We start from the raw sequence: 21,312 nt of genomic DNA, 5'->3' as shown, positions 1-21,312 counted from the left end.
AACCACCCACTAGCAGCATCTCAGTCTTGTCTGGATTGAGCCTCAGTTTATTAGCCCTCATCCAGTCCATTGTTGCAGCCAGGCACCGGTTCAGCACATTGACAGCCTCACCTGAAGAAGATGAAAAGGAGAAATAGAGCTGTGTGTCATCAGCATACTGATGGCAATGCACTCCAGAGCTCCAGATGACTGCACCCAACAGTTTCATGTAGATGTTGAACAGCATGGGGGACAGAACTGAACCCTGCGGAACTCCATACTGGAGAGTCCAGGGTGCTGAGCAATGTTCCCAAGCACCACCTTCTGGAGGCGACCTGCCAAGTAGGAGTGGAACCACTGCAATGCAGTACCTCCCACTCCCAACTCAGACAGTCTCCCCAGAAGGATACCATGGTCCATGGTATTGAAAGCCGCTGAGAGATCAAGGAGAATCAACAGAGTCACACTCCCCTGTCTCTCGCCCAACAAAGGTCATCATACAGGGCAACCAAGGCTGTTTCCATGCCAAAACCAGGCCTGAAACCCGACTGATATGGATCCAGATAATCGGTCTCATCCAAGAGTGTCTGGAGCTGGCCCGCAACCACTCGTTCAAGGACCTTGCCCAGGAATGGAACATTTGCTACCGGCCTATAGTTATTAAGATTTTCTGGGTCCAGGGAGGGTCTCTTCAGGAGTGGTCTCACTACCACCTCTTTCAGGCAGCCAGGGACCACCCCCTCTCACAGAGAGGCATTAATCACCTCCCTGGCCCAGCTGGCTGTTCCATGCCTGCTAGCTTTTATTAGCCAAGAAGGGCAAGGATCCAGCACAGAAGTGGTTGCACGAACCTGTCCAAGCACCTTGTCAACATCCTCAAGCTGCACCAACTGAAACTCATCCAAGAAATCGGGACAAGGCTGTGCTCTGGATACCTCGCTTGATTCACCTGCTATAACACTAGAGTCTAAGTCCTGGCGGATGCTAAAGATTTTATCCTGGAAGTGCCTAGCAAATTCGTTACAGCGGGCCTCAGATGGTTCTACCATGTCCCTGGGGCCAGAGTGTAATAGCCCCCGGACAATCCTGAAGAGCTCCGCTGGGCGGCAGATTGATGATTTGATAGTGGCAGCAAAATATTGTTTTTTTGCTGCCCTTACTGCCCCTAAATACAGCTTACCATAGGCACTTACCAGTGTATAATTGCATCCACTAGGAGTTCGTCTCCACCTGCACTCAAGCTGTCTCCGATACTGTTTCATCGCTCTCAGCTCTGGGGTATACTATGGAGCCGTACGAGTTCTACACAGGAGAGGGCACTCAGGAGCAATCATGTCAACCACCTGGGTCATTTCTGTATTCCACAGCTCGACCAGGGTTTCAACAGGAGCGCCAGCCCTGTCAGCCAGAAAACTCCCCAGAGCCCTTTGGAAACCATCCGGATCCATTAGTCTCTGGGGGCGGACCAACTTAATAGGTCCCCCACCCTTGCAGAGGGGAAAGGCCATTGTAAGTCTAAACTTCAGCAAGCAGTGATCTGTCCATGACAGAGGGACTGATGTAAGGCTCCCCACATTCAGATCACTAACTCCATGTCCAGTTGCAAAAACCAAATCTAGAGTATGCCCTGCTACATGTGTTGGGCCAATGGCATATTGGGACAGTTCCATGGTTGTCATGGAAACCATGAACTCCTGAGCTGCCCCGCATAAGGTGGCCTCGGCATGGATGTTGATGTATAGGATGAACATGGGTGGTGGGTGGAAGCGATTTCTTTAGGAAATCACCAAGGGAGAGGAGGATAGAGGGATTCTTGGGGGAGGGTTGTTATTGCTGGTATGAACACTTAAATAGTGATTATGTGCTTGATATTTATGTTTTAAAATTGTTTTAAATGTTATAAGCCACTTTTGGAAAATCCTATATTTTGTTTTAAAGATTCTTCTTGCTCAAAAGGAAAAAGACCACCTGTGCTGATAATACTGCTTTACGTAATATGAAGTATAAATTAATAATCACAACAAATGCTCTTAGAATGGGCTGCTTAAACAACATAATGTTGAATTTATCCAAGCATAGACATTTCAACCTTCGTTTCTCTAAATCTCAAATCTCATTTTACAAACACATCCTCAGCTGAAACCCCTCACCTGGTCTTGCACTGAATATAGTATTGCCAAGCCGAAGAACAGTTGATGAAAGACCCACAGAAGCATAAGTGGTTTACAACTCATGAAACTTGAGTTCTTTGCATGGTTTGGGGTCTACACTGGGGGGGCAGGGCTCTTGTGCCTTTAACAGCTGTGTGTCAGGCAGAAATTCAACAGGTTAAGCATTTTCTAATAGTAATAAAATAGAAGAGCTTCACCTGTTGACATTGTCTGACAGCAAACATTTTACTGTGTGTAGCTGCTGAATTATTTTTGGTGCATAAATGTGCATACGATTAAAAGCACATGTACATTTTGTGCAACTTCATGCCCTTCTTTTGCATGTGGCACAGAGGGCCCAATCTACGTACAGTGGACTGGGCCCAGAAAATCCGGTTGGCATCTCTACAGATGGGATGTACTCATGAGCAAGGCAAGGGAGACAGAGAGGTGAAAAGGTGTCTGTTATAAGGCAGAGAAATAGGAAGCTGGGGTGGTGAGAAGGAATTTGTGATGTTCAGTCATCTGGGAAAGAAGCAGGAGCTATGGAAGAAAAGGAACAAGGTATAAGTAACCCCTTTCTTTCTGGCTGGGGCTACAAGGGAACTAGCAGCTTGACCTTTTTAGCTTCCTCACACAACTTACACTCTGCAGCCTTCCTCCAATATTTTTATTTAGATTTAAGGCTCAGTGGCAGTTTTGGGATCCTGACAGTGAAACAGTGGCTTTCCCTAAGAATTCACAAATGTCCATGGCTTTTAATGGACCAGCTCCAGAACTGTGTGTACATTGTTATCATTATCGGCCCAGTTTATCTAAAGGAGCGCCTCCAGCATCACCAATTATGCCGCCCAACAAGATCAGCCACACAAGACCTTCTCTCGGCCCCACCAGTTAAAACAGCTAGGCTGGTGCGGACCAGAGAGAGGGCATTTTCGATTGTGGCCCCCACCCTCTGGAATTCCCTTCCTTTTGATCTTCGTCATGCCCCCTCCCTGATAGGTTTCCGCCGGGCCTTGAAGACCTGGCTGTTCAGGCAGGCAGGCCTATGGGATTTCTGGGATGGGTTAGCTTTTAATATTGCTTAGCTTAATTATTGAATGTGGTTTTGGTTTTATATTGTATTTTATTATGTCAGTGTACGTTGCCTAGAGTGACTGTTAATTCGGCCAGATAGGCGACTCATAAATAAAATTTTATTATTTATTATTATTATTATTCCTTTGAGAGTGTGATTCTTGCTCTGTATGCTGAGTTGAAAGTTTTGGTGGAAGGAGGAACATTGTCCTTAATACCCCAGAGGTGAAAAAGAGCTGAAAATCTATTGGCTTTGGCATGGTTCATGGGTCCTCCTGTTTAGGAGGAAAGAAATTGTATGCAAGGCCTGAAATGACTAGTTTCAATGTCATATGATGGGGAGGTGGATATATATGGGGAAAAGAGAAGCAAGAGAATGATTTAGTTGTTTCTCTTTTTTTTTTTAAAAAAAGTGCCGGGTTATATCTTTCTCCTTTGCTGACATTCAGATGGTTTCCCTCTAGCTATACCTGTTGGCACTTTTCCAAGATCCCTCTAATTTCTGAACAAAGAATCCTTTATTTGTCAGTGCTCTCATGGGGGTTTGCAACCCAATCTAATTTAGTATTTTGTCTCTGCTAGTTAATTGAAGCACATTTTTGCAAAACATTGTATCCTTTTTTTCTACTTTTTTGTTCTGCCCTCCAAGAGTTAACGTGTAAACTCAAATGAATTGTATTTTATGGGGATAATAATGATAAAAGAAACACTTCAGTTTCTAAAATGAATGGTCATTTTTCTATTTTTGCTAGTGTATGGTAGTCATTTTTCAACAACATAGGACTGAAAGTATAAGATTTTATTTCTTATCCTAAATGTATACTGTCTGCTGAACAGTATTTACTCTTGGTTCTTAATTCTGGCAGTGAACCACAGGACCTTTCCACACACGGTTTTTAGATGTGCAAGTAAGAATATGTGAATGTACATGTAAAAATCTTTAAGGTACTACAAGATTCCACCCAAATGGTGGAATCCTTTCCCTGCCCACCATTTCTCAAATCCATTTTCCAAACATAAGTGCTTTTGCCTCTGGAGGATTGAATCTATTGGTCAACAGGCATTTTGATGGTTTAAAAGCATTTCAGCAAACAGGCACTTTAGGTGATGTCCAATGCACAATGGAAATCCACTTGTACAATAGGATTTCCGTTTTTCTTCTCCTCCTCCAGCCCCCATGTGCCCAAAGAAATCTGCTCTAAAGGGTCTCTCAACCTCTGTCCCTTGGAGAGATTGGGGGGGCAAGAAGGGGCGGAGAAGCCTCAGTGCCCAAGTGGATGCCTGTTCACCCTATGCTGGATCTTATCCTTTGTCATTTCTTTGTGCTTTTTTATCATGGTGTGATTCCCTGCTAATAATTTATAAACAATAAATAAAAAGAACCTTCTACAACATAATTTTGCAGTGTGCAAAAACACATTTCACAGCTGCTCTTAAATGTTTAAAATGAACCTAAGAATATGTATGATATATTCCTGATGCCCTGAGGGTAAATGTTTCCCTTTTAGTTGGTAGCTGCTTCGTAGAGAAGAACATAAAACTGATTTGCTTTTGTTTTGAAATGATGGGAAGAATTTGGTTTGTCAGCCAGCCTGCATTTCCATGGTGCCTGACAACAGACCATGCTGCTCCCGTGATTAATTTATAATGGAAAACAGGGCATTCTAAAATGACCGCAGGGCTTGCATGAAATGTGAACAAGCTGGAACCAAGATAAGCTGTATCTATATTTCAATTCCCATCTGACATCCCTCCCTTCTTGATTATGAATAATATACAAGCATTTGTACGTCCTGGAGATTGGAACCTTTCCCAGTTGTGTTTATACCTTGTCTTACTCTGGGACACTCAGACCCTTTTGTGTATCTGTAGATGATAGTATCTAGTTCAAGCATAGATTATTTAATTCATTCACACCTTTTAAAAATCTGGCAGGTTTGTTGAAATAAATACTTTGTGAAAGTGCTGGTTTCTCAACAGACTCTTTCTCAGCAGGCAGCACATATGAATTAGAACCCTGCAGTCTCTTAATTGTAACATATGTTTTTTATTCCAAGAGTCCTAATACTGTATTTGGTGTCTATAGAAGGAAAATACATTGTATCAATAATAAAAGCTTTATTTTGCCTGCTCTAGCTTCACCCCTTTCAGACAAATATATAGCTATATAGTGTACAGTTATAATATAGCCACTCTGAATATACTTCCTTATTTAAAAAATTCAACAAATAGCAATTGTAGCATTTATAGTAACTGGGGGGATTGTGGGATATTCACATTTGAAAAATCCTGCTTCAGATTTAGAAAATCCTTGTTAATGCTTACTTTGCATATGCACGGTACATGCAATGAGGTAACATTTAGGGGATGTCTTAGCAGAATAATTCACACCCTTGACTTGGTTTTTGCTCCAGATGGGGGATCGGGAGGTGGATGGTTATGGTCAGACCACTTCCTGGTGAAGTTTAGATTTACGGCTCTAATCTTCCCCAGCAGAGGTTGTGGACAGATTAAGATGGTCCTCCCCTGCAGATGAATGGAATCCACAGGATTCCTGAATGCCCTGGGGGAGATCCCACTAGATAGAGTAGGTGACCCTCTTGAAACCCTTGTCACACTGTACAACACTGAGTTGCGTTGGGCTCTTGACACGGTTGCCCCTGAGTGCCCTGTCCAGCATTGTGGAGCTGAGTTTGCTCCTTGGTACACCACTGAGCTAAGGGCAATGAAGCAGGCTGGATGATGGCAAGAGTGCAAGAGGGAAAGACATGCTGTGAGACTGATCGGGCACAAGTAAAACATCATAACCATGCCTACTGTGTGGCAGTGAGGGTGGCAAAGAAGGCCTATTTCTCTTCTGCTTTGGCTGCTCTGTCCTTTTTCTTTTTTGTCACCCTGGTGTTTTCAATTTATACTTTTGCCAGAATGAAGGTATGTTAACTATATAGGACCTAGGGCAAATTCTCCTTTCTCCCTTTTTGTCTCTAGTCTAAAAGCAGCTCTGGTGCATGTTCAAGAGGTCAACTGGCAGAGCAATTTTCAATCATTTGGTCAATACATTGTAGTCATTTCATAGCTTTCAGCATTCCCAGTGGATTATTCCACCATACATTCTGTCTCGCCGCCACCCCCCTCATTTGATCTGTTTAGATGTTCCACTTTTGAACTACTCTTTACAGGGCAGAGCAAGGCAGTGCAGCTAAAGATGTTTACATATTTCAGTGCAGTACCATATGAGCTGTTTTACACTTTCTTAGCAGTAATGGACTCTTTTATACTGGGGGAGAGAGACTTCCACATCACAAACAAAATGGCTTTTCTGAATGTTTTCTCACATTGTTAAAACCTATGCAGAAAATGCATTTTTAGATTTTTAGTGCCTTGTTTGCCGCCCTGGGCTCCTGCTGGGAGGAAGGGCGGGATACAAATTAAATGAATAATAATAATAATAATAACAACAACAACAATAACAATAATAATAGATTTACAAGATTAACAGTCACCTGTGAATAGAAATTATTATAATAAGGATCAATCAGCAAAGTCTTTATCTTCTCTAAACTACAGGCTTCTGATAGCAACCTTCTATAAGTTTGTGATGTAGGGGGCCCCGGTGTCTGAATGGTCCTAAAGTGGCCTGTGACTCCAAGGTGTTAAGCAGACAGGTCCTTTCAGCTTATTGCAACTATGAATAGACACCCATCCTTGTAAAAAATAAGACCGAGGGTGTGGGTCTAAAATGATATAAAGGCACTGAAATAAACTTATTACCTCTGTAAAAGTACAGTTTAACTTGTCTTATCAGCACTTTCCCTAAAAGTGATTTAAGGATAACAGGTATTCACATCTTTATAATTCTTTTAGTAATTTCAAGCATAATTTCTGTTTAGAAAAATCTGAAAGGTTTTAGCACAGAATACTGCCTGTTCATTTACTCTGTGGCAGAGATGGGAAACCTGTTGACTGTCCAGAAGTTGTTGAACTTTTAATTCCCTTCTGTATGAAGCTGTTGGGAGCTGTCATTAGGAGATTTGGGCAAGATGTCAACAGAATGCTGATGGTACTCAGTTCTATTTATTATTAATTATTTATTTACTAAATTTACATCCCATCCTTTGTCCCAGAAGGAGACCATAACCACAAAAAACCAACTAAAAACACTCTTAAAACATTTTACAACAAAAGTCTTTAAAAGATATTTAAACAAAACTTCTTTAAAAACATTAAAACAAAGCATCTTTAAAAATCTTTTAAAAAAACAAACCATTTAAAAACATCTTAAAAAGCAATTCCAACGCAGATGCAGACTGAGATAAGGTCTCAAAATGCTTATTGAAAGAGGTAGGTTTTCAGTAGGTGCTGAAAAGATAACGGAGATGGTGCCTGTCTAATATTTAAGGGGGGGAATTCCAAAGGGTAGGTGGTACAACACTAAAAGTCAGCTTCCTGTGTTGTGTGGAACGGACCTCCTGATAAGATGGTATCTGCAGGAGGCCCTCACTTGCAGAGTGCAGTGATCGTCTGGGTATATAAGCAGTAAGATGATCTTTCAGGTATCCTGGTCCCAACCTGTATAGGGCTTTGTACACCAAAACTAGAACTTAGCCCAGTAGCTAATAGGTAGCCAGTGCAAATCTTTCAGCAGTGGGGTGACAAGTTGGCGATACCCTGCCCCAGTGAGCATTTTGCACCAGTTGCAGCTTCTGGACCAATCTCAAGGACAGCCCCACATAGAGTGCATTACAGTAATCCAACCTGGTGGTTGCCAATGCATGTAAAACAGTGGTCAGGCTATCCTGGTCCAGTATGGCCACAGCTGTCTTACCAGCCAAAGCTGGTAAAAGGAACTTCTAGCCCCTGAGGTCACCTGGGCCTCTAGTGACAAAGATGGAACCAGGAGCATCCCCAGACTACGAACATGCTCTTTCAGATGGAGTACGACCCCACCCACAGCAGGCAACTGACCAATTATCCGAATTCGGGAACCACCAACCCCAATAGCCTCCATCTTGCTAGGATTCAGGCTCAGTTTATTGGCTCTCATCCAACCCAGCACTGAGTTGAGGCACTGGTCCAGGGCTTGCAACACGATTGTTGACAGGAGGGACATCCTATCAGCGTATTACACCTTTGCTCAAATATTTGCTCTCGCAAATTCAGGTTTTTACTGTTAGGGTTTTTTTAATTAAGTAATTTATAAAATTTTCTAAATAGATAAATGGGTTAGGACGCAATCCTAATCCCACTTATTTAGGAATAAGTGTCGCTGTGCCATTAAATTCAAAGGGACTGACTTCTGAATAGGCATGAATAGGATTGTGCTCTGCCTGACTCAGGATAATGCAGCCACATGTAAAATGTTGAATTCTAATCCTTAGGACTTTCTAAAAGCCTTTATAAAAATGTGATCAGCATGCCAGCCTATTCCTATTTTTGTTCAGCCAAATTCTAGATATGTCAACTCTCACATATTGAGGGTTTCAGAGATTCTGGAAGAGTAAATGGGATTTTTATTGTGATGACATCAAAGCAGGGAAGGAACATGTTGGTCAGTTGTTGGCAGTGCTGATAATAGAGTACAGCATACCTTAGGTTTGAAGCTTGACACACCTGTTAATAAATAGGCGTGGAGAAGAAGGGGTCATAGGACAAGACAATAAATAATGTGCTGATAGTTGGAAAGTTTGTTGTAGGGGTTTTTTCCAATCACAGCAGTTCACACAAATAAAATACTTAGAGCAGATAAAGAGATGTTGCAGTGTGCTTCTCTTGTGCAAGATTTATGGCCCTATGTGGGTAGCCTGCAGAAATCAAGATTTACGTTCCTGTAACATTACTTGGATTTACAGCCATGTCAATGACTGTAAGCACAGAACCATGTTTCTAAAGGATTCTTCCTACTGTAGCGGGAGGTCATCATAAGGATGCAGAAATGATGCAGTGTTGAGAGGCATGTGAGTATCATATATCGCTACACCTATAATTTACAAGAGGTGACTTACATTGACTTTATCATCTTTTTACTGCTTTGGTCCATTAAATCCTTAAGTGGTCCAAGGCTGTATTTGGCATATTAAGGTATTTGTTCTGTGTGTAATGCAATGACTGAATCTGGTGAATGAAAACAGAGGAGCCACGTTGAGAATTCTTCGCACTACAATTTTGTCTCCCTAGTCAAATGTGAGAACTTGCTTCTGCCCATAAGGACATTAGTAAAATTCTTAGCTTGGTTCCAGGATCTTGTGGATCCCAAATAAGGCAGCAGTGGTCTCATATGTGGCTAACCAATGCATGGACCACTAGGAGCCATCTCAGCCCTCAGTGGCATTGGCTGTGGCAGTAGCTTTAATAAGGTAGGATCTGTGGAACTGAGGGCAGACCTTTTTAAAACAGAGCAGAACAGTGGTCAGTTTGTGCAGTTTACACTTGGTGCAGAGTAAGTTGGGATGAAAAATTGCATGCTGTTCAGTTCTGTTAGAGATGACAGTTCAAGCTTTAAGGTTAAAAACAACAAAACTGGACAAAGCAAAATAAGGTTTTGCAAACAATATTGCACATCTGTGCTCAGTCTGTGAGTTTACTGTTGGGATGATGTGATTACTTAATTTAGTTCGGGTAGGGGAAATAATGTGGGCTTTCCCTTTTCTCTTGCAGACTGGAGAAGGCTGAGCATTTTTCAGCATCTAACCTGACAGTTCTCTCTAAATACAAACTGCATACATGTCTCTATAATTGTTAGTCAAGGGAGAAGAAGCCTGCATGAATGGGACCACCTACTTTCTCTGTAGGGTATGTAGCAGCTTGGGGAGGGCAGAATAATTTCAACAGGAAAAGTTGCTCTGGGAATAAGGTTCCTAGCACATTGATCATCAGGATTGACTTCAGAAAATCTATTTTGAGGAAGTGAAGTTTGGCATAGACAATTGTTATGGGAACAAGGATTTCATCAGTGCAAAATATATACTTTAATGTATTATGGCAGAAAGCTGGAGAAGCGAGCAGTGAAATATTTTAAGACAATGCTTGTTAGCTTTCTCCACTCTTTGGAGTTGCCTCTATCCAGCAGCGTCTTTTAAGTTTTTAGTGCCATGCTTATTGGGGAAAACTTTTTTTCTGTGTGGTTTACATTCTGAATGTGAATCTGTGCAACTCACTGGCTCAATTCAGATATGTTGAACAGAAGTTAAAGAAAATTAACTATGCATTATTGCATATCTAAAGTGACAAACGATAGCATGCAGTCATTCAGCAAATCAGAAACAGAAATCATGGTTTAAAGTGTGTTTGCAAACCATTTTTTTGTGTAACGATAGTCTGACGTGATACCTGAATTGATTTCCCATCTTTAAAACTTTCTTCATCTCTGGAACCAATTCTTCTAACCAGACTGAAAGCAAATGCAGACAGACTTGGCATGTTGCCTGAATTGATCCATTATAAAATTACTTTATGTTAACAATTTGATTATGCTAACAATTTTCAAAATACTTTAAATCTTAAAAGTCTCTTCTGTAGGAGAAAGGGGCATCAGATTTTTTAAAAACTGATTTGCTTGATTTGGATGTAAACAACAGGCTATGGTTATTACAAACCCAGATGTGAGGGACAGAATTGTAACATGCAATACTCTGACAACCAAGCCATAGTTTAGGCTATGGGCCATTTAGTGTGTGATAAGGATGACCCAGGATTTACAGTTTCTGTTATAGATCCTGCTGCTGACTCACCAGAATTGAAATAGTTGAGACTACTGCTGTCATAGTTATTACAAGAATGCCTAGAATTGCCCGCTTGCATGGATAAGAACCTTATGATGTGAGCCAGCTTACCTACAGTGATAGGTAACTGATATTGACACCTGATAATGTAAAGTAAGTTTCTTCATTGGCATTGGCTTGTCACAGGTTAACATAACAACACTATTGAGGCAAATTAAAGTTGCATATCAACTTCACCTTCCTCTTGGGCAGGAAGGAGTTTTTATTGATGTTAAATAAGGAAGCAAGTATACTTATTCAAATAAAATTGTGCAATTGGGGAAGAAGATTTAATATTGTAGGACTCAGGAAATGTTTTCTGGATGCAAGCATAGCAACAACAAAACCTCTATACTATTTAGAGTGTTCAAGCTAGTATGTTTTCAGGGTTATGCTTAGTAAGATGCATGTGTCGGTATAAGAACAACAGAAGATATAAATATTGTATGTACTTCTGAGTGATTTAACTTTATTTTGCTGACGCACTGAAACCTGCTCTGGAGCAACTTGGAAGTTCCTAGATTGTAAACAAGCTTATTACACAATTCTACCTGTTCTCACATTGGCTGCGCCTCTTTATGACCTACATCCCAAATTCTGAATTGCCAAAAGAGATTACTGTTCTCTTTGTTGCACATTTGCAGTGGAGATTTGACTAACATGAGTCAACTTCATGAGGAAGATGAGCATTTCAGGAAAAAAACTATTTCAAAAGTTTTTTTAAATAAAAGAAAATAAGCCAGTCGGATATGGCCCTTTCTCTCTCAGACAACCTCCCCCCCAAGCTTTTTCTAACTTTCCCGTGGCAATTTGTTTTCCTATGAGGTGAACAAGAAAAGCAGTTTCCTCTTTGGAATTGCTCTGAATACTTCTTAACCAAGTCAGTGCTGGTGAGGGCGGGGAGCTGAACAGTGAGCTAAATTATGTACCTGTCTGTACTAGTGACAGTGCGCTATATCAGGGATTCCCAGAGTGGTCCTTGAGCTTCATTCAAGTGGTCTGCGGCATGTCCCCATTAAATATTTATTTTGATTTTTAATTATATTTTATTGCTTCTTTATTTCTGATGTTTTATTTTTTGTATTATAATTTGAATTGTGTGGAATTCAAATTGTAATAAAATAAACATAAAAAGAAGCAATAAAAATAAAATTAAAATCATACAGCATCTAGCACAGTGCATTGCAATTGCTACAAAAGGTAGGAAAATATTTAAGTGGACTGCCAAGACCATCAGTGGTCTGTGTGTGTGTGTGTGGGAGGGGGGGGGAATTGTAAACTACTACTCTATATGTTTTGGAGTTTGGTCTACAATTTATTTCCTGTCGTTAATAACAAGCTGAATAAAAAAGACAGATTCCCTACCCTGCAATTCACATTCCACTACTGCATTTGTAATACCTTTAAAAAATCATTGTACTTGAGTGAGTCAGGTGCTTGGAAAACATGTTTTCAAATGTAATTTGGTTGTAGGTGTTAAGGATGCTGCTTATCCTTTTCACATTGTAAAGAAAGGGCTGCTTGGAAAATGGGCCTGCGCCCTGCTCCCAGTATTCCACCCATCTACTTTCTTCCTAAAATCAGGATTTTCTCTCTTGTGAAAGGATAATTCAGAATAGTTTGGTTAGCCTGCAAACAGGAGAATCAGCCAGCCTTAAAAATAAATAAATTGGTGACTGTAGTTGCAGTATTGCGGCGGTGGCGGGGGCTGTGCCCAGGAGAACTCTTTAAAAAGTGGAGGAGAGACCTTGAGTGCATTATATATATTCCTATTTTTAAAATGTTTGAGTGGCTTCTCCATCCAGTTGTTGATGTAATCTTGAAAACCTGTTCTGTGGGGAAAATAAATTAGTGCAGGGTGTTTGTTGCATCTCTCTTTTGTCACTGTGCCTGTTTAGACTGGGTGGAGTGCAGAGTTGAGCAAGGGTGGAACACGGAGCTGGCTGTTCAGCATAGCCATTGACTGAGACTGAAGTACAATCCATTCCTCAAGCCAGAAGTCCTTTTGAGGTCTGTGTGAGTACTTCTTCAATTAAATATACTTCTTCAATTAAATTGCCTCCCTGGGCTCCTACTGGAAGGAAGGGTAGGATATAAATCTAATAAATAAGTAAAAACAAAAACAAATGTTTCTCAAATGCTGGTATGCGTGGGGATATTTGGGGTTGGTTCTCTGTTGGTTTTGGTAAGAGTACTGTGATCAGAGCAGAAAGACTTAGCAACCCCTAAGAAAGAGAGGTTACATTTTGATATCATTAGAAGTACAGACTGTTTCTCAGATGTTTTTTGTCATTTAACCCATTTGCTTCTACTCAGAAGTAAAGAAAGAGAGAGAGAGAGAACATTGGACACAGCTTACTTTTCGGGAAAGTCTGTTTCTGTGCAGCCAGACAAATTCCTGCAACATGTTTTTATTGAGGATGTATTAAATATGTAGGTGTTATGACTTACTCTTAAAAACATTTATGCAGCACATAAAAGCAAGCCTGATTCTTGCATCTTAATTTTTAGTGGGACCATATGTTACATATGTAAAATAATCTATCTGTATAGTGTAATCATAGTATGTGGTACTTTATAGAGTAAATTCAGCCCAAAAAAGTAACTTTCCTGGAGAAGCTTACTAGCTACATTTTAACAGTGGAAGAGATAGTAGAGGGAAAGGGTAGCAGGGGAATGTGTGAGCAAGTACAGTTACATATACTTTCAGTTGTGAATGAAGACAATGGGATTGAATAATTTCTCATGGTATTGGTAGTATTGCCATAAATGCACACACAATATCTGGTTTAGAACTTGCCATTCTGAGATTGTGCCATCAGGCCACATAGCTACCCACCTCCCCAAAAAGTCATCCCAACCTGAATTTCAAAAGCAGAATGAACATAATAATGCATGTATTTATTTTATTGCATATTTATCCTACCTTCAAGGAGTTTAAGAAGGTATAGAATCATCTACCCTTCCCCATTTTATTCTCCCAAGAATTCTATGACATAGGTTAGGATGAAAGACAGTGTATACTGGTTCACATAAGTTAATTTGTATAATTCATTTTTATTCTAGAACTTGAGTTTCCTGACTACATAAATTTGATTTTGATTTATGTACCAACAAAATGTCCATGATTATGCTAGGCAGGAGAGGGAACCTGTGCATTTGCAGTCTAGGTGCTTTCTGCAAAGAAGTTTTTCATTGACCATTCTTGACCTTCAGTATTTAGGTGTGTTTGAAAATGTATTTTAAGACGTATACTAAGTATTTAATGAGTATCCTTGATTTGTGTTCAGATTATTCCTTCTAAATCTTGATTTGGTACAGATTTTCCTTTAATATATATATGTTGTTTAATATTATGTAAAAACATATCAAAGAATGAACCTGATAAAGTTACTTTAGTTTGTTTAGCTACAGAGGGTGTCATCTTGAATCCATTGGTATTTTTACTATTTATCCTAGTTTTTCACAAAATAACAGTTTTGTGAAGATTCATCTTCTTTTCTGAAAGTCACCAGCAACGTAAATGATAGCTTTTAAAAGCAATTCTGGCTTTTTCTCAGATGGTTGCTTAAAAAGGCCAATTGGTTATAGTATTCCAGATTCATGCTTTAGGAATCAAACAGCAAGACTATCTTAGGGAATTCTGAGTTGTCAAGTTACTAATTCTAGAAGATGAATTCTCTTTTAGGTTTTCCATTCCAGTCTTGACAGTTTATTTGCTGGAATGGACGTTGATTATATTCATTTCATCACTTATGTCATTAAAAAGTGTCTTTGTGAGGTATTCAAAGGTACAAAATTGAGAGAAAAACGTTTGAGAAAGCTATTAATGTATAGATTGGTCACTTTAAAGAAATGTGTCTATCTGGCATACAGCAATCATTTGGATGGGGAAAGGTTGAGCACTGAAACAGAAACTGAACAGAGACACCAGAAACATCATGACACCTTTGTGATACCATAAGTACAAGTTTTCCTCTGCCTTTTCAGTATTGGTATCTTGTCTTACTACAAGACTGAAGGAAACAGTGAATTTGCTGTTTTTATCATACATTAACTTATTAGCCATGATGGAGAAATTCTCAGAGGGATTGTATTTTCAGAACAAGGATCTGGTGCTTGCTAGATCTGTAGAAATCTGCTCTTTACTGTCAAAGAAAGGACCAATGTCCAGAAGTAGTCATAGAGTAACATTATTCATGATGGATTTCACAGCAGCTGTGAAAAAGGCAAATTCCATGTTAAGGATCACTAGGGAAAGGGACTGAAATTAAAACTGCCAATATAATCATACCTTTATACAACTCGGTGGTGTTTCGACATTTGGAACACTATGTACAGTTCTGGTCACCATACTTGGCAAAGGATATTGTAGTGCTGGAAAAGATGGAGAAAATGACAACCACATGATCAGTGGGCTACAGCAACTCTTATATGACAAAGGGTTACAACATTTGGGGCTTTTTAGTTTAGGAAAAAAAGGCAAATAAGGAGGAACATTATAGAGATGTAATAAAATTATGCATTGTGTGGAGAAAATGGAGAGAACCCTCTTATAATACTGGAACCCCAGGGTTATCGAATGAAGCTGAATGGTGAGAAATTTAGGACAGACAAAGAGGAAGCATTTCTTCACACAGCATGTAGATGGAATGCGCTACCACCAAGGCTGTGGAGTCGGTATGTCAAATCTTCGACTCCGACTCCTCTATTTTTCTACTGTCCAATTCCGACTCCTTCATAAATGGCAAATGTATATTAATTTTTCTACTATCTGACTCCTTCATAAATGGCAAATGTATATTAATGTATTAATATTAATAAATTAATATTAATATTACTATTAAAAGGTTAATTTTATTTTGAAATCAGAGTCAGTACATTTCTTCTGACTCCGACTCCGACTCCACCCAAAATTGCTTACGACTCCGACTCTACAGCCCTGGCTACCACAGTATGTAGTAATGGCCAATAATTTAGACAGCAATCCTGTTTGTAAACTGCCCAGAGAGCTTCGGCTATGGGGCGGTATACAAATGTAATAAATAATAATAATAATCCCGTGGATATTGACATATCTTGTTAGCTGTGTATATTACTAGTTAACTTGGGCCACACCAGTTCCTATTTAAAAAACAGGTTAAATGCAAACAAGACTAACAATAAAAATCAGGAACATCAACAAATGCATGAATAACACTTTAGTCTTCCTGGTCATTCCATCAGAGACGTCAAAGTGCCCATCTTCAGATTAATTCAGGTAGATTGATCGTGAGGTGGCAGAACGACAATTGATATTGCATTTGCTGCAGTTTCAACAGAGTTTGTTGATTCCGTTCTCATGGTAACACCTGATAGAAGAAATAAAGTTCTATGATTTTAGGACAGTTTCCACTGAGTGTTTTTTAAAAATTCAAACAATGTTTTTTAAATGCTTGTTGTTCAATCTGTTGCAGGATTTGATGCAGTGGAGTGTAGACTATGAAAGCTCATGCTCTTCAAATAAGTTAGCCTTTAAGATGTGCAACAAAGGCAAAGTCTTTTTTAATAAATAGCCATGGAGTAACATTGAGAGTTATTGTGTCGTTAACAATTACCACCACTTCTAAAGGATCCTCTGGCTGATAAAGACATAGTGCTTTAGATACCTGAGGAAAATTCCTGTGGAGTTTATAGTATTTTTGTTTTTCTGCTTGACTGCCCTGTTTGTAGTCTTGTGAAATATTAAATCATTGAAACATATAAGAGTTCTGAGATCAGTTGAGTAATTCTGCGTTATAGGCATACAAGAACCTAAGTAGCTTGGGTTTATAGAGAAAGGTGGTATATATGTCCTATGTGAGTCTAAGTCACCTGCATGCTTATGTCATTTGATTCTTCCATTTCCACTTGATATTTGGTCTCAATATGCCATTTATCTATTTATTTATTTCATTTATATCCCACTCTTCCTCCCAGCAGGAGCCCAGGGCGGCAAACAGAAGCGCTAAAAACACTTTAAAACATCATAAAAAACAGACCTTAAAATATGCCGTTATTTCCCAGACTGACTGACTGCTTCAGTCCTGCCTTGCTTCTTCAAAATGTGGTTAAGTAACCTCAGTTTTGAACAATGCAGGCCTTTGTAGACATCCACTTTGCTTCTGTTTATGTGATGGTTTCCAGAAGAAGCAAAGATCTGTAACTGTTTTAACTGCTCACCAAGAGTCATGGTCACTTGATGATGCTAGATTCATTACAATAAACTACTAATTGAAATGCGAGTTCGCCAGATTGTTTAAGTAACTGCACTTAGAAAATATGCTGGTAGTGGTGATAAACCTTCAGCATCTTGCATTATTTACCTGTTTTGTTGGCATACACTATCTTTGCAAAATACCTTGATTAGCATAGTATTAATAAAACTAAAAATAACCATTGAAAATGGAAAAGGCTGGTTCGTAATAGGTCCTGGATCATGCCTAATCTTTGTTTGATTCTGCCGTTTCCATTTTGTATATTTGAGAAGAAGAAAAAGTAAATGTTTAGACTTACATATTTTAAAGTGAATACATGATTGGAAGTTGTGTCAATGACCTGGACTCTCTCTTGAATGAAGAAATGATCTGGGCTGTTGACTTGATGACTCCCAAACACCTTCTCTTGGCTAGAACAGCTTTAACTGCAAGGCTTCCTGAGCAGCTAGAGGCGATGAAGTGACTTGGGAAGATGGCTAGAGCCACAGTGAAGGAAAACTCTCAAGAAATCTGACTAGGCACATGCTGGAACTCATTTTAGGTACTACTGCAGGGTGATGATGGTGGCAAAGAACTCTCACTTTTGATGGATAAAGCAGCTTATTCAGTCTGATCATATGGACAAGTTGCTTGGACATTTAAGACCAACTACATGCCTGCTCTATTTTTTTCCTGGCTGGTGAAAGCCGCCAAAGGAGGCCTGTATGATTGGGATAGCAAGAGTTATTAATCTCTCTCTTGTAGATACGCGATACCATTTATTTTAAAGGAAGCAATAATGAGGCTTCAACTGAAAAATCCTTTTGATGTGGTGCCCTTTCAGTTAATTCTTTGTCAATCTTTAATTTGCTATTTCTCAGAAAGTTGTATGATAGCAATTCACCTCCATACTTTCTGAAATGAAGCTATGTGGATCCTTTTCATTCTCTGTTTAGGACAGATTTTGGAAATGAGACTATGTTGGTGGAAAGGGGAATGCATCTCTGGTTCTACTAGACTTCTTAGTGGCTTTCAGCACCATCAACAAATGCATTTTTTAGGGGCAGGAATCGGGTGCACCACTTTGTGGTGGTTTTGATCCTATGTGATTGGCAGACTCCCCTTGAAAGATCAGGTCTGCAGCTTGGAAATGCTTTTGCAGTTGGCATTACTCCTGGATAAGCAGACGGTGACTGTGATTGAGTGCTTCTGCACAGCTTTGGTTGGTGCACCAGCTATGCCCCTTTCTGGCTAAAGCAAATCTGGTATCTGCCATGTGCATCCTGGACATATCCAAACTGGATTACTAGGAAGCGCTCTACTTTGAAATGCCTCTGAAATCTTCAGCTGGTGCAAAGTATGGTTTGCTGATCATATCAACCCAGTTTTTTTAATCTGCCCTGGCTTCTAATTTGTTTCAGGGTGCAAAACTCGCCTACAGTGCCCTAAATGTTTTGGGACCAGTGAAGGACCTCCTTTGCTAGCACATTTCTGCTCACCCATCAGTGTTTTGCCTTCATCATCAGAGGCCCAGCTATCCATTTCACTTTCAGAAGCACAATTGTTTAAGTCATGATACAGGACCGTTGTTAGAGCTGCTCCCATGTTGTGGAACACTCTCCTTAAAAAGGTTCAATTGGTTCCTTGTTTAAGTTTCTGGTGAGCTGTTGAAACCTTTTTATTTTGTCAAATTTTATTGTGGGTTAACATTCTGCCTCCTTGTTTTTATGCTAAATCATTTTATCCTGCTCTTGATTTTATTGTATGAAACTAATTTTAGTAATTTTGGTTTTTTAATTTTTGTATTATTAATTTTATTGTATACTGCTTTGAGTTGATTTTATAAAGCAAAGCAGGGTTTGCTTTTCAAAATAAAATACTAGAGTGAGTGTGGCCACACAGCGGGGCACAAATAATTGTTTAATGTCTGAGAAATTTCACCAAATTACTTGGTAGGCAATTCAGACTATTCATACTTGCATAGCAATTTAACTTAGCTGTGAATTGTCCCCTTTGTCTTGAAATCAAAACTGACCTTTTCACAATGCCCATAAAATACACACAGAAATGTTGTCAAATGTTCCAATATAAAACTTTTGCTTACTTTCTATACAGCACACAATAATTTCAGTATTTTTTTATACCATGTATATTGAAATTGGTATTCAGATCACTGATTATCTGTTTGAATTGAACAGCGAAATTAATGTAAAAATGCAAGTGTCATCCTTCATCATGACTTAGAAGCTGTTTGAAAGGGATATTTCCAAGATATATTTATCTTAGAAGCCAATGACTTGGCAGCTAAGCAATACTTGCTTTGTTATAGTATCCAGTAAATTTTGTTTCTCACTGACAATGATTTAAATTTTGTTCATGAATATAGAAAAAAGATTTGGATTATTTTACATTTCCTTTTTTGAATTATCTTTGTCATCCTTGTAAAAACATAGCTAGAGAATATAAGATTGTATTAGTGTGATTCCATATCTCAGCTGTGAAAATTCCAGGACATAGGAGTACAGATTATTCTTATTCTTTCACTTGAATTGTCCCACACTTACAATGTTTGCCTATCTTCTGGGAGGCACAGGGCTTTTCGTTACTTTTTGTTAAACTCTCTGGCAATGGATAGGTGGAGTTTTGAGACATGGGTCAAATTTGAGCCATTCATATATCTGGTGTCAGATTCAGAAACAGCTGCGTGCAATGAATAAATAGGAACTGAGTGTCCATAGTCTGTATAATTCTGAGACTGTGTAGGCAACAAGTGGGATGGGTAAATGTCAGACAAGACAGGTAGATCTGATAAAGCTTACGAGGGAGAGTCTTTATGTAGAAATAAACTAGATCAGAGTTGACGTATATAAGGTCTACTAACTTCCCAGAAGGAACTAATCTGTGTCTGGTGGGACACATTCCCTTCAGATGAAAGGTGGATGTCTCTTCTGTTTGGGAACTTTTGGTTTTGGTATTTGTTTTTATTAATAAAATAGGTGAACGTTATGGTTTTGTTCCTTATTTTGGGAGGCTTTTGCTTTTATCTTTTGAAGACCTTTTATGTATGTATCACACCATTTATTAGCCGTCTTAGCATGTAACCAAAGAAAACCCTACAAGATTCCACTGGGGTCAATACTCAAACTTTGCAAGCTCAGGCGATAGAAAGATTCTTGCATAAGGAGAAAAGAAGGTTTAAAAGGGGGGGAAGCGGAAGATGTGAGTGAAAACTGACGCAATTAGCTCTAGTTGTGTCAATTGAAGATGAGGCTTTGCAGAAGAACTCCTCAGACAAAAGACTGTGTCCAGGGGTTACATAAAATAAATAGGAGTGAAAGTGTATGCTGCTTTCAGTAATATAAAACTGCAAATCTGAAGTCACTAAAAGAGTAATGCACCAGAACGTCCAATTGTATTAAACTCCATTGCATTTAGGTTTTATGGTGCATGTTTTGATAAGCAAATGTGTTCAGTATTAAATCTGGAGATGTGCCAAGTGAAAGTATTTGATTGATGTATAATAGCTTGTCCTACTTCTAGATTTAAAAATTGCAAAGTGTGAAACATCACATCTGTCTTCATACACTTGCATTGGCTGTGCTATTCCAGAATAAATCTAAGGAAGTGGTGCATTTCATAGATTGTATTTAATTTTAGCGGTATTTTGTTTGTTACAGCTTCACTTAGCAGCACTGGCATCTCTGAAGGTAGACATCGTTGAACTTAATAAGCGCCTACAGCAAACGGAACGAGAAAGGGATTTGTTGGAAAAGAAATTGGCAAAGGCACAGGTAAGTGATCGTTCAGCAGACTGAAGTGGTCTTTGCTCTTAATACTTCAAACACTTTAATCAGTAAAAAGATCAAAGACACTGTTATATGTTAACTGTCAAGTGAGACTTTTAACAGCTGAACATAGCGAAACTTGCTAGTTTGTTAGAGCATGTTCAGTGTGTAAAAGGAACTCCTGGATCCAGCTTTGCTACTAGATGTTCAGATAGCAACTGTGGCCAGGGGTAACTCTGCCCAACGTAGGCTGGTGTGCCAACTGTGCATCCTGAGATTATCAGACTTGGCCACAGTAACACATGCCTTACTTACATTCAGCATGGATTACTGCAGTACACTGTACATA

General features: G+C 39.3%; 1 protein-coding gene across 5 annotated transcripts in view; it reads left to right on the top strand.

Annotated features, from left to right (window-relative positions):
- MCC (MCC regulator of WNT signaling pathway) overlaps positions 1-21,312 on the top strand; it is a 387,038-nt gene that overhangs the window by 229,673 nt on the left and 136,053 nt on the right. For all 5 annotated transcript variants that reach the window (XM_061624167.1, XM_061624176.1, XM_061624184.1 and 2 more), the window contains one exon: positions 20,856-20,969. In XM_061624167.1, coding sequence (XP_061480151.1) covers positions 20,856-20,969 — 114 coding nt within the window. The remainder of the gene's footprint in view (positions 1-20,855; positions 20,970-21,312) is intronic.

This window comes from Rhineura floridana, chromosome 1 (genome assembly GCF_030035675.1).
Source record: "Rhineura floridana isolate rRhiFlo1 chromosome 1, rRhiFlo1.hap2, whole genome shotgun sequence".
Classification (NCBI taxonomy): domain Eukaryota; kingdom Metazoa; phylum Chordata; class Lepidosauria; order Squamata; family Rhineuridae; genus Rhineura; species Rhineura floridana.
The sequence above is the reverse complement of the archived record's forward strand: the minus strand, read 5'-3'. Positions and strand labels throughout refer to the sequence as shown.